This window comes from Plecotus auritus (assembly GCF_963455305.1).
Source record: "Plecotus auritus genome assembly, chromosome: 1".
Lineage (NCBI taxonomy): Eukaryota > Metazoa > Chordata > Mammalia > Chiroptera > Vespertilionidae > Plecotus > Plecotus auritus.
Genome location: NC_137770.1, coordinates 150,496,652 through 150,510,718, shown reverse-complemented (window position 1 = coordinate 150,510,718; position 14,067 = coordinate 150,496,652). Strand labels below are relative to the sequence as shown.

At 37.7% G+C, this 14,067-nt stretch overlaps 1 protein-coding gene across 2 annotated transcripts in view; it reads left to right on the top strand.

The window, feature by feature from the left end:
• The window catches only part of HSPA14 (heat shock protein family A (Hsp70) member 14), a 48,301-nt gene extending 40,975 nt beyond the window's left edge, over positions 1-7,326 (top strand). The window contains exons 11-14 of one of the 2 annotated variants that reach the window (XR_013960193.1): positions 733-945; positions 1,816-1,940; positions 5,419-5,489; positions 6,696-7,326. Coding sequence is in view for 1 of the 2 variants with exons in the window: in XM_080661565.1 (XP_080517691.1) it covers positions 733-945; positions 1,767-1,940; positions 5,419-5,489; positions 6,696-6,774 (537 nt within the window). In the remaining variant the exon portion in view is untranslated. Of the gene's footprint in view, positions 1-732; positions 946-1,766; positions 1,941-5,418; positions 5,490-6,695 lie in introns of both variants that reach the window. The other variant, XM_080661565.1, reaches the window with a different exon arrangement.
• The last annotated feature ends 6,741 nt before the right edge of the window (positions 7,327-14,067 follow it).

The following is a 14,067-nucleotide window of genomic DNA, read 5'->3' as shown; positions in this document are numbered from 1 at the left end:
ACAGAGGGCAAACCATTGGACCTCGTTGCCTGGGCAACAACACCAGCGTCCCACCCCGCCCCTGGCTGCTCGGCACATGCGCACTGCCCACAGGCCCTCCATCTTTGTCTGGTTAATTTGCATACTCCTGATTGGCTATGGGCGTAGTGGAAGTATGGACAATTTACATATTTGTCTATTATTAGTAAGATATGGTAAGTATAACATAAAATAATGCTAAAAATACCGTTTCTTATACTTTATCATTACATGTGGTAAAGATGGATCAGCATATAACATTTAATCTTGAGAAGAAAACAATTTTAATTTGTAGCAGCATGGATGGAACTGTAGAGCATTATACTAAGTGAAATAAGCCAGGCAATGAAAGAAAAATACCACATGATCTCACTCATTTATGGAAAATAACACTATAAGCTGATGAACAAAAAGATACAGAGGCAGTAAAGCATCGACCAGACTGTCAAATTACAGCGGGAAAGCTGGGGAGTGTTGGGGAGCGGGGGAAAGAGATCAACCAAAGGACTTGTATGCATGCATATAAGCACAACCAATGAACACAAGACACTGGGGGTGTGGGATGAGGGCATGCGAGGGGGGGTAGGGGAGACTGGGGGAAAGTCAATGGGGGGGGAAAAAAGGAGATATATGTACTACTACAGGTAATACTTTAAACAATAAAAAAAAAATTCTGTAAGTAAAAGACTGAAACAAAATATTTTTATTTTTTAGGTTGTCCTTTGTGGAGGGTCTTCTCGAATTCCAAGGCTACAGCAATTGATTAAAGATCTTTTCCCAGCTGTTGAGCTTCTAAATTCTATCCCTCCTGATGAAGTTATCCCCATTGGTGCAGCTATAGAAGCAGGAATTCTTATTGGGAAAGAAAATCTTTTAGTGGAAAACTCTCTTAAGATAGAGTGTTCAGCCAAAGATATTTTAGTTAAGGTATGTTTAGTTTTTCTTTTTAATAAAAGTGGTATAAATTTGATGCTGTAGTTTTCAGGCATACCATGTTTTCTTTTGTTTGTTTTTTATTAATCCTCACTTGAGGATATTTTTCCATTGATTTTTAGAGAGACTGTAAGAGAGAGGGAAAGATCGATGTGAAAGAAACATATCAGTGGGTTGCCTCCTGCATGCACCCTAATCAGGGCCCGGGCTCGAGAGGAGCCTGCAACCAACGTACATACCCTTGACCGGAATCGAACCCAGGACTCTTCAGTGCATAGGCCGAAGCTCTATCCACTGAACCAGTCTTTGTATACTGGTATATTTTGTAAATTTATATTTATAATTTTACATTTAATGAGTTTTTTATATTCTGTATTTATTGATTTTTGAGAGGGAGAAAAGGAGAGAGAGAGAGGAGGAGAGAAAGAAACATCAATGTGAGAGAGCTACGTCGATCGGTTGTCTCCCATATGTCCCCCAACTGGGATCAAACCCGCAACCTAGATATGTGCCCTGACTGGGAATTGAATACGAGACATTTTGCACAGAACGATGCTCCAGCCAATTGAGTCACACCAGCCAGGACTATATATGTTAACTAATTTTAATCATAAATTTCTAATACAGGTAGAGAGAGATGTTTCAATTTATTTTTAAAGTGGGTTGGGATTAAGGATCATTTCTATTTTCTCTTGTTTATCTGTAGTTTGCAACAATTATAAGCAAGAAATATATATTACATTTTTAATAGGAATTTTTTATCATTGTAACAATAAATATCAAAAAGATATGCATATTATTTTCCTGCTTATTAGGGAGTTGATGAATCAGGAGCCAACAGTTTCACAGTACTGTTTCCATCAGGGACTCCTTTGCCAGCTCGAAGACAACACACTTTACAAGCCCCTGGAAGTATATCTTCAGTATGCCTTGAACTCTATGAGTCTGAGGGGAAAAACTCTGCAAAAGAGGAAAACAAGTTTGCACAGGTAAATACATAAAATTGGATTATGAATTAGTCACATGAAACTTTAGCTTTTCTTTGTGGATTAGACTCAGTTTAATATCAATTAATAGAAAACGTTATGAATGGATTACTTCTACTTATTCGTTTCTGTAAGAAAGAAGAAATAGGCAATTTTAATTTGAAGGAGTGACAAGAAAATAAAAGCAAAATACAATTTATATTTATACTCTTTCTCTTTGCGCTCTTGACCCTTCTTGGTAATATTTTTTGTTTGCTAACTGCCAGGTGCTATACAAGGCACTTTACAAACACACTCTCAAAATGCTGTGATATAGACTTTATTATGTGCATTTTATAGATGATTAAGAAACAGGCTTATGGTAGTAAATACCTTGTTATTTTCTTGGTTGAGCTTATTTATCCTCAGGTTGGTTGTACACTTGGGCCCATGCTGTTGCCATTAAACTGTGTTGCCTCTGATACAGGTTAAGTTTGCTTTTCAAAATACCACATGCATACTTCATACTATATTGTCCTCTGTATCCTTTTAAAAAGAGTGAGAGGAGCCATGTTATTAGCTTAGAACATACTCAAGAAATATAGTTACATTAAACCCTAGCCAGTTCGGTCAGTGGTTAGAGCGTCAACCCATGGATGGAGAGTCATGGGTTCAATTCTCAGTCAAGGGCAAAGTACACACAAGGGCTGCAGAACCATATTTACAATAGGATATAATTTGTATTGTAATAAAAAGATTGAAAGCAGGGGTCCATGTGAGGGAAAAGGTGTTTGAGTAGGTGTATGTATTTAGATAACCAGGTATGGATACAGAAAATATCTATAGGTGTTTGGACTATATTCAGGATACTTAACAGTGGGTAGGTTTGAAGATACCAAGAGGATTTTTTTTACTTAACACTTACTTAACTACTGAATTTTTTTATAAATAGCAAAGGACATAACCATGAATTACTTTTTTAAAAATTTTTTTTTTTTTATTTCATAGAAGAAGGGAGAGGTAGAGAGATAGAAGCATCAATGATGAGAGAGAATCATTGATTGGCTCTGCCCCTTACTCAGGATCAAGCCTGCAACCCGGGCATGTGCCCTGATCAGGAATCAAACTGTGACCTCCTGGTTCATAGGTCAACATTCAACCACTGAACCACACCAGCCATGCATGAATTACTTTTATGTAATAATTAAACAAATGTAGGTAACAAAAGACAATGTGTATTTTTAGCTTTCTATTTTCTGATTTTAACAAAAGAATAATGAAAATACATACATAGCATGTCTGGACACCACCTAATCTTAAAATCTACTGGTGTAGGACTCCTTCAACTAGTAAAGTCTTCAAAAGCTCGTCTAAATGTTTCTGTTGTGTATTACTATGTAAGCACTTTATACCAGATTTCTAACCTCGGGTGGCAGTCTTGGGATTCCTTTAGCTTCTCATACATTTACTACCTTTTCTCTTCACATACTTCTCTGAGATTCTGCAACTATTCTCAGTATATCCTATATAATATATATATCATACTGATTTTTTTTTTTATAAATAGCAAAGGACATAAGCATGAAGTACTTTTTTAAAAATATTTTTTTATTTCATAGAGGAAGGGAGAGGTAGAGAGATAGAAACATCAGTGATGAGATAGAATCATTGATTGGCTGCACCCCTTACTAGGGATCGAGCCCACAGGATATATATATATATCTCCTGTATACAGATGCCAGCAGAAGAGTTAGTCACATACACTGAATTTGGAAAGAGACTCTTTTAGGGAACCTATCTGTTCTAACTTCTTCCTTTTACAAATGAGAAATGTAAGATGCCTAGTGCCTTGCCTAAGGTCATAAAACCTGATAATGACAAAATCTCAAAAGTTACTTCCAAACTTGCTTTATTGGTGAACCTTTCTTTAGGAAACTGAGGAATTTTATAGTAAACTAGTGGCCCAGTGCACGAAATTTGTGCATGGGCGGGGGTGGGGTGTTCCTCAGCCCGGCCTGCACCCTCTCCAATCTGGGACCCCTTGAAGGATGTCCTACTGCCGGTTTACAGGGATCAGGCCTAAACCGGCAGTCAGACATCCCTCCCACAATCCGGGACTCCTGGCTCCAGCCGCTCACCTGCCTGCCTGATTGCCCCTAACCACTCTGCCTGCCGGCCTGCTCGCCCTCACCAGCCCACTGCTGCCAGCCTGCTCGCCCCCAAATGCCCCCCCGCCAGCCTGATCACCCCCAACTGCCCCCGCCACTGGCCTGCTCACCCCCAATTGCCCCCCCTGCTGGCCTGCTCACTCCAAACTGACCCCCCCCGCTCTCCTAATCACCTCCAACTGACCCCCACTGGCCCCCCTTATGATCTGCTTATACCCAACGGCCCCTGCCATCCCATCCTGGCCTGATCACCCCCCTGGCGACCCATGGTCCCAGCCCCTCTTTTTTTTTCTTTTTTTTTTCAGTGCCTCCTTGAGCGGAGGCCAGGGCCGGCTGGAAGCAAGTATTTAGGATTTATTTATTTTTTTATAATTGAAACTTCATAGCCTTGAGTGGAGGCCAGGGCCAGCCAGTAAGCTTGGCTTCCTCCATTGCCGGGGATAACCCAAGCCTCCTGCTTGCTCCAGCTCCGTGGCCGCCACCATTTTTGTTGGGATTATTTATCTTCTATAATTGAAATTTTGTAGCCTTGAGCGGAGGCCAGGGTCGGCCAGGGCGGGCGGGAAGCTTGGCTTCCTACATTGCTGGGGCAACCCAAGCCTCCTGCTTGCTCCAGCTCCGTGGCTGGCCGCCATCTTGTTGGGTTAATTTGCATACTCACTCTTCATTGGCTGGTGGGCATGGCTTGGCGTAGTGGACTGATGGTTAATTTGCATGTTTCTCTTTTATTAGTGTAGATTCATTAGTATCTCTAACTTATAAATGCAATCTTAGTTGTACAAAATAATTTGCCACAGGTTTCTTTTAATTAGGTTTTCCAAGTGTATTTAAAACATTTGAATTGTTTTTAACAGTATATATAGTCCTGACCGGTTTGGCTCAGTGGATGGAGCATCGGCCTGTGGACTGAAGTGTCCCGGGTTCAATTCCGGTCAAGGGCATGTACCTTAGTGGGAATGTGCAGGAGGCACCTGATCGATGTTTCTCTCTCCTCGATGTTCCTAACTCTCTATCCCTCTCCCTTCCTCTCTGTAAAAAATCAATAAAATATATATTTTTTTAAAAAGTGTATATAGAAGGCTTGCCAAAATATAATTTACATGTTACTGTAGTTATCTTCTATGCTCTCCTGTAGGAGACATTTCATTTCATAATTAAGAAAGCTTAATCCTGTTCTCTAAATTTTGATAACTGGTAAGAGAATTAAAAACTGTCCTATTTTAAAGGTTTTGTTTCAGTAATAAGTAAGATTTGGTTCATTGAAATAACTGATGCATCTGTTTATTAATAGGTCAAAATACGGAATCATCTTTGTGTTATTTTTGCATAAACAGGTTATACTCCAGGATTTAAATAAAAAAGAAAATGGATTACATGACATCTTAGCTGTTCTAACTATGAAAAGGTACAAAATTAAATTACTTATGATGTTAAGAAAATTCACTTTGAGACTAGCCTCTTTTTGTCAGTTTATTGATTCTTCACCCATTGTAATTCTGGGAAAATCATTTAGTAAAACCTTGTAAGTATTTTATTAATAATTTATATTTTTGTCCTACAGAATTATTGTATTTTACAAAGAAAAGTATATCTCAGGTCATTTGTATTCTAAATTTTTTATGAACTCTTTAAATATTTTGGGTGTAGTCAACCAAAAAACTGGTTCATGCAAATTGGGATATCATTTTTATTAATTTTAAATACTAGTATAATTTTCCAAATTTTACATATTTCACATTATTTGTCCTGAAAGGATAAGTTTATTTCAACATTGCTACAGAAAATCTCTAGGAAATAAATTACTAATTCAATCCAGCTGTTACCATTTCCCTAACAACGGTTCATCCATAACACTATATCTTGCAAGAAAATCATTTTGAAATTAATATTTGGGACAATTCATTTCATAAACTATACTTACAAGAATATTGAATTTATTAGAGTATGTTTGCCGTGGCCTGGGCTTAAAAATGGCATGATGTGTCATGAGCTTGAATAAAGTCTTGAATTTAAGGTCTTTATCATTGTGGGTTTGCAGGGAATATAATTTTGGTGTCAGTGGTCTAAAAGGAATTTTTTTTCTTAATTGAGAGTATGTTGGGACAGTGAGACAAGAAAGGGCTTGGCATAGAAGAAGCAACAGGAGAGCCCACACTGACCTGCTTTGCTTTTCCAAAAATGCTATAGGAAAGAAATGAGCCAAGGCTAGGCTGCTTTAGCTCACTGGGAAGTCAGAAGAAGGCTTGGACACAGGTTCAGGGGGTTACCCCGGGTTGAGCTGCCGCTGTGCACTCCTCCCCTGGTTGCAAGTCTTATGGAATCCCTTAGAGTTTAGGAGGTACTAGGCTCTGGGGGAAGAAAAAGAGGAAGGGAAAGGCACAGGTGTGCTCCTGGGAGAATGATCACAATAGGAGGAAATTTTTAACAACTACCTAATTATAGCATATGATATTAAATTTAAAGACACTGAAGTTCCATTTATTCTTTATCTTAATACTCTTCTTTCAAAAATTAACATCATCTCGTTTATACAAAGTCCACAAGTAATTTCTTAAGGACTTTCTCTTTTTATATAAAATGAGCTCATGAAATGTTATTTTTGTTTGTTTAGGGATGGATCTTTACATGTGACGTGCACAGATCAAGACACTGGAAAATGTGAAGCAATCACTATTGAGGTGGCATCTTAGTGTTTTACAAAAACCATGAAATTTTTAGAACTAAAATATCAACAATTACTTGGTTTTGTTCATATGTGATGTTTATATTGAAATACTTTTGGATGAACTGTGTAATCTATGTTTCTATTAAAATACATTATATTGATAAATGTTGCAACCTTTTTTGTTTTCCATTTAAGATTAATCAATGGTGGGAAATATAAGGAACTCATTCTATCATGAAGCTGTTTAAAATTAAATTGAGTGAATTGAAGGACAATTTACTGGGAATTTTTTTTAATTTTCAATTTCTTTATTGATTAAGGTATTACATATGTGTCCTTATCCCCCATTACTCCCCCACCCCCCACTCATGCCCTCACCCCCCTGTTGTCTGTGTCCATTAGTGAGGCTTATATGCAAGCATACAAGTCCTTTGGTTGATCTCTCCTTATCCCCACAATCCTCTACCTTCCTCTGAGGTTTGACGGTCTGATTGATGCTTCCCTCTCTCTCTGGATCTGTTTTTGTTCATCAGTTTATGTTGTTCATTATATTCCATAAATGAGTGAGATCTTGTGATATTTTTCTTTCTCTGATTGGCTTATTTCACTTAGCATAATGTTCTCCAGTTCCATCCATGCTGTTGCAAATGGTAAGAATTCCTTTTTTTTTTTTTTTTTTTTTTTTTTTTTTTTTTTTTTTTACCACAGCGTGGTATTCCATTGTGTAGATGTACCACAGTTTTTTAATCCACTCATCTGCTGATGGTCACTTAGGCTGTTTCCAAATCTTAGCTATGGTGAATTGTGCTGCTATGAACATAGGGGTGCATATATCCTTTCTGATTGGTGTTTCTAGTTTCTTGGGATATATTCCTAGAAGTGGGATCACTGGGTCAAATGGGAGTTCCATTTTTAGTTTTTTGAGGAAACTCCATACTGTTCTCCACAGTGGCTGCACCAGTCTGCATTCCCACTAGCAGAGCACTAGGGTTCCTTTTTCTCCGCATCCACACCAGCACTTGTCATTTGTTGATTTGTTGATGATAACCATTCTGACAGGTGTGAGATGGTACCGCATTGTCGTTTTGATTTGCATCTCTCGGATGATTAGTGACTTTGAGCAGGTTTTCATATGTCTCTTGGCCTTCCTTCTGTCTTCTTTCGAAAAGTATCTATTTAGGTCCGTTGCCCATTTTTTGATTGGGTATTTATCTTCCTTTTGTTAAGTTGTATGAGTTCCCTGTAAATGTTGGAGATTAAGCCCTTATCAGTGATAACATTGGCAAATATGTTCTCCCATGCAGTGGGCTTTCTTGTTGTTTTGTTGATGGTCTCCTTTGCTGTGCAAAAGCTTTTTATTTTGATGTAGTCCTATTTGTTTTATTTTCTCTTTAGTTTCCATTGCCCTAGGAGCAGTATCAGTGAAGAAATTGCTTCAGCATATGTCTGAGATTTTGCTGTCTGTGAATTCCTCTAGTATTTTTATGGTTTCCCATCTTATGTTTAAGTACTTTATCCATTTTGAGTTTATTTTTGTGTATGGTGTAAGTTGGTGGTCTAGTTTCATTTTTTTGCATGTATCTGTCCAATTTTCCCAACACCATTTATTGAAGAGACTGTCTTGACTCCATTGTATGTTCATGCCTCCTTTGTGAAATATTAATTGAGCATTTGAGCATAGTGGCTGGGGTCGATTTCTGGGTTCTCTCTTCTATTCCATTGGTCTCTATGTCTCTTCTTTTGCCAGTATTGGGCTGTTTTGAGAACAGTGACTTTGTAATACAGATTGATATCTGATATTGACATTCCATCTACTTTGTTCTTCTTTCTCAGGATCGCTGCAGCTATTCGGGGTTTTTTTTTTTTTTTTTTCTAGATGAATTTTTGTAGAGTTCTTTCTACATCTGTGAAATATGCTGTTGGTATTTTAATGAGGATTGCATTGAATTTATAGATTACTTTGAGTAGTGTGGACATTTTAATGATGTTGATTCTACCAATCCATGAACACGGTATGTTCTTCCATCTGTTTATGTCTTCCCCTATCTCTTTTTTCAGTGTCCTGTAGTTTTCCGCGTATAGGTCTTTGCCTCCTTAGTTACGATTATTCCTAGGTATCTTAATTTGTTTGTTGCAATGGTAAATGGGATTGGTTTTTTAATATCTCTTTCTGTGAGTTCATTATTGGTGTATAGAAAAGCCATAGACTTCTGGGTGTTAATTTTGTATCCTGCTACATTGCCAAATTCATTTATTAAGTCTAGTAGTTTTTTGATGGAGTCTTTGGGGTTTTCTATGTACAATATTATGTCATCTGCGAATAATGAGAGTTTTACTTCTTTTCCAATTTCGATGCCTTTTATTTCTTCTTCTTGTCTGATCGCAATGGCTAATACTTCCAGTACTTTTGTCGAACAGTAGTGGTGAGAGTGGGCATCCCTGTCTTGTTCCTGTTCTTAGGGGAAATGGTTTTAGTTTTTGCCCATTGAGTATGATGTTGGCTGTGGGTTTATCATATATAGCTTTTATTATGTTGAGGTATGATCCTTTTATTCCCACCTTGCTGAGAGTTTTTATCAAAAATGGGTGTTGTATTTTGTCAAATGCTTTTTCTGCATCAGTTGATATGACTGTGATTTTTTTTTAATATATTTTACTGATTTTTTAAATTTTTTTTTTTTTTTTCAGAGAGGAAGGCAAAGGGATAGAGAGTTAGAAACATCGATGAGAGAGAAACATTGATCAGCTGCCTCCTGCACACCCCTTACTGGGGATGTGCCCACAACCAAGGTACATGCCCTTGACCAGAATCGAACCTCAGACCTTTCAGTCCACAGGCCGACGCTCTATCCACTGAGCCAAACCATCAGGGCTGACTGTGATTTTTATCTCTCAATTTGTTTATGTGATGTATCACGTTTATTGATTTGCGGATATTGTACCATCCTTGCATCCCCGGGATAAATCCTACTTGGTCGTGGTGTATGATCTTTCTGATGTACTACTGTTGGATCCGATTTGTTAGAATTTTGTTGAGGATTTTGGCATCTATGTTCATGAGGGATATTGGCCTGTAATTCTCTTTCATTGTGTTGTCTTTATCTGGTTTTGGTATTAGGGTGATGCTGGCTTCATAGAATGAGCTTGGAAGTGTTCCTTCCTCTTAAATTTTTTAGAATAGTCTGAGGAGGATAGGTTTTAGTTCTTCCTAGAATATTTGGTAAAACCCCCCTGTGAAGCCATCTGGCCCTTGACTTTTGTTTCCTGGAAGCTTCTTGATGACTTCTTCAATTTCTTCCATAGGAATTGGCCTATTGAGGTGTTTATATTCTTCTTGATTGAGTTTTGGAAGGTTGTATTTTTCTAGGAATATGTCCATTTCTTCCATGTTGTCTGGTTTGTTGGAATAGAGTTGTTCATAGTATTTTTTAACAATCCTTTGTATTTCGGTGGGGTCTGTTGTTATTTCTCCTCTTTCATTTCTGATTTTGTTTATTTGGGTCCTCTCTCTGCTTCGTGGTGAGCCCTGCGAGAGGTTCATCAATCTTGTTTATCTTTCAACGAACCAGATTTTGTTTTCATTGATCTTTTGTATTGTGGTTTTGGTCTCTATGTAATTTATTTCTGCTCTGATCTTTATTATATCCTTCCTTCTGCTCACTGTGGCCTTTTCTGTTACTCTCTAATTCTTTAATTTGTAGAGTTAGATGATTTACTACCATTTTTTTCTTGTTTTTTGAGATAGGCCGGTAGAGCTCTAAACTTCCCTCTCAGGAATGCTTTCATTGTGTCCCATAGATTTTGGATTGTTGTGTTTTTATTGCCATTTGTTTCCAGGATGTTTTTAATTTCTTCTTTTTTTTCTTTTTTTTTTTTTTTTATTAAGGTATTATATGTGTACATATCATACCATTGCCCCCCCACCCTACTCCCATACATGCCCCCCAATGTTTTGCATCCATTGGTTACTCTTATATGCATGCATATAAGTCCTTCAGTTGATCTCTTATTTCCCCCACCTCTCCCTAACCTTACCGCTGTAATTTGACAGTCTGATGCTTTACTGCCTCTGTATCTATCTTTTTGTTCATCAGTTTATAATGTTTTTCATTATCCCCAAATGAGTGAGATCATGTGGTATTTTTCTTTCATTTACTGGCTTATTTCACTTAGCATAATGTTCTCTAATTCCATCCAGGTGCCTACAAATGGTAGTAATTCCTTCTTTATTATGGCAGCATAGTATTCCATTGTGTAGATGTACCATAGTTTTCTGATCCAGTCATCTGCTGACGGGCACCTAGGCTGTTTCCAAATCTTAGCTATTGTAAATTGTGCTGCTATGAACATAGGGGTGCATTTATCCTTTCTGATTGGTGTTTCTAGTTTCTTAGGATATATTCCTAGGAGTGGGATTACTGGGTCAAATGGGAGTTCCATTTTCAGTTTTTTGAGGAAACTCCATACTGTTCTCCACAGTGGCTGCACCAGTCTGCATTCCCACCAGCAGTGCACGAGGGTTCCTTTTTCTCCGCATCCTCGCCAACACTTGTCATTTGTTGATTTGTTGATGATAGCCATTCTGACAGGTGTGAGATGGTACCGCATTGTCGTTTTGATTTGCATCTCTCGGATAATTAGTGACTTTGAGCATGTTTTCATGTGTCTCTTGGCCTTCCTCTGTCTTCTTTCAAAAAGATTCTATTTAGGTCTGTTGCCCATTTTTTGATTGGGTATTTGTCTTCCTTTTATTAAGTTGTATTAGCTGCCTGTAGATGTTGGAGATTAAATCTTTATCAGTGATAACATTTGCAAATATGTTCTCCCATACAGTGGGGTTTCTTGTTGTTTTGTTGATGGTTTCTTTTGCTGTGCAAAAGCTTTTTATTTTGATGTAGTCGCATTTGTTTATTTTCTGTTTGGCTTCCATTGCCCTAGGGGCAGTATCAGTGAAGAAGTTCTATTGGCATATGTCTGAGATTTTGCTGCCTGTGGATTCCTCTAGTATTTTTATGGTTTCCCGTCTTATATTTAAGTCCTATATCCATTTTGAGTTTATTTTTGTGTATGGTGTAAGTTGGTGATCTAGCTTCATTTTTTTGCATGTATCTGTCCAATTTTCCCAACACCATTTATTGAAGAGACTGTCTTGACTCCATTGTAAGCTCATGCCTCCTTTGTCAAATATTAATTGTGCATATTGGTTTGGGTCGATATCTGGATTCTCTATTCTATTCCATTGATCTATATGTCTGTTCTTGTGCCAGTACCAGGCTGTTTTGAGGACTGTGGCTTTGTAATACAGCTTGAAATCTGGTATTGAGATCCCTCCTACTTTATTCTTCTTTCTCAGGATTGCTGTGGCTATTCGGGGTCTTTTTTTATTCCAGATGAATTTTTGGAGAGTTCTTTCTAGGTCTGTGAAATATGCCGTTGGTATTTTAATGGGGAGTGCATTGAATCTATAGATTGCTTTGGGTAGTATGGACATTTTAATGATGTTGATTCTACCAATCCATGAACATGGTATGTTCTTCCATCTGTTTACATCTTCCTCTATCTCTTTTTTCAGTGTCCTGTAGTTTTCTGCGTATAGGTCTTTTACCTCCTTGGTTAGGTTTATTCCTAAGTATCTTAATTTTTTTGGTGCGATGGTAAATGGGATTGCTTTTTTAGTCTCTCTTTCTGTAAGTTCACTGTTGGTGTATAGAAATGCCATAGATTTCTTGGCGTTAATTTTGTATCCTGCTACATTGCCAAATTCATTTATTAAGTCTGTTAGTTTTTTGATGGAGTCTTTCGGGTTTTTTATGTACAATATCATGTCATTTGCAAATAAGGACAGCTTTACTTCTTCTCTTCCAATTTGGATGCCTTTTATTTCTTCTTCTTGTCTAATTGCAATGGCTAATACTTCCAGTACTGTGTCAAACAGGAGTGGTGAGAGTGGGCATCCCTGTCTTGTTCCTGTTCTTAGGGGAAATGGTTTTAGTTTTTGCCCATTGAGTATGATGTTGGCTGTGGGTTTGTCATATATGGCTTTTATTATGTTGAGGTATGATCCTTCTATTCCCACCTTGTTGAGAGTTTTTATCAAGAAAGGGTGTTGGATTTTGTCAAATGCTTTTTCAGCATCAATTGATATGACTATGTGATTTTTATCTCTCAATTTGTTTATGTGATGTATCACATTTATTGATTTGCGGATATTGTACCATCCTTGCATTCCTGGGATAAACCCTACTTGGTCATGGTGTATGATCTTTCTGATGTACTGCTGGATCCGATTTGCTAGAATTTTGTTGAGGATTTTGGCATCTACATTCATGAGGGATATTGGCCTGTAATTCTCCTTCATTGTGTTGTCTTTATCTGGTTTTGGTATTAGAGTGATGCTGGCTTCATAGAAGGAGCTTGGAAGTGTTCCTTCCTCTTGAATTTTTTGGAATAGTCTGAGGAGGATAGGTTTTAGTTCTTCCTTGAATGTTTGGTAAAATTCTCCTGTGAAGTCGTCTGGCCCCGGGCTTTTGTTTGCCGGAAGCTCTTTGATGACTGCTTCAATTTCTTCCACAGTTACTGGCATATTGAGCTGTTTAGATTCTTCCTGATTGAGTTTTGGAAGGTTATATTTTTCTAGGAATATGTCCATTTTCTCCAGGTTGTCCAGTTTGTTGGAATAGAGTTGTTCATAGTATTTTTTAACAATTCTTTGTATTTCGGCGGGATCTGATGTTATGTCACCTCTTTCATTTCTGATTTTGTTTATTTGGGTCTCTCTCTTTGCTTCTTGGTGAGCCTGGCTAGAGGTTCATCAATCTTGTTTATGCTTTCAAAGAACCAGCTCGTGGTTTTGTTGATCTTTTGTATTGTTTCTTTGGTCTCTATGTCATTTATCTCTACTCTGATCTTTATTATTTCATTCCTTCTGCTTACACTGGGCTTTTCTTGTTGCTCTTTTTCTAACTCTTTGAGTTGTTGGGTTAGGTAATTTATTACCATTGTTTCTTGTTTTTTGCAGTAGGCTTGTAGAGCTATGAACTTCCCTCTCAAGACTGCTTTCGCTGTGTCCCATAGATTTTGGATTGTAGTGTTTTCATTGTCATTTGTTGCCATGATGTTTTTTATTTCTTCTTTGATCTCTCTGGTAACCCAGTCATGGTTTAATACCATGCTGTTTAGTCTCCATGTGTTTGATTTCTTTGGGTTGTTTTTATTGTAGTTGATTTCCAGTTTTATGCCACTGTGATCTGAGAAGATGCTTGATAAGATTTCTATCTTCTTGAATTTGAAGAGACTTTGCTTATGTCCCAACATATGG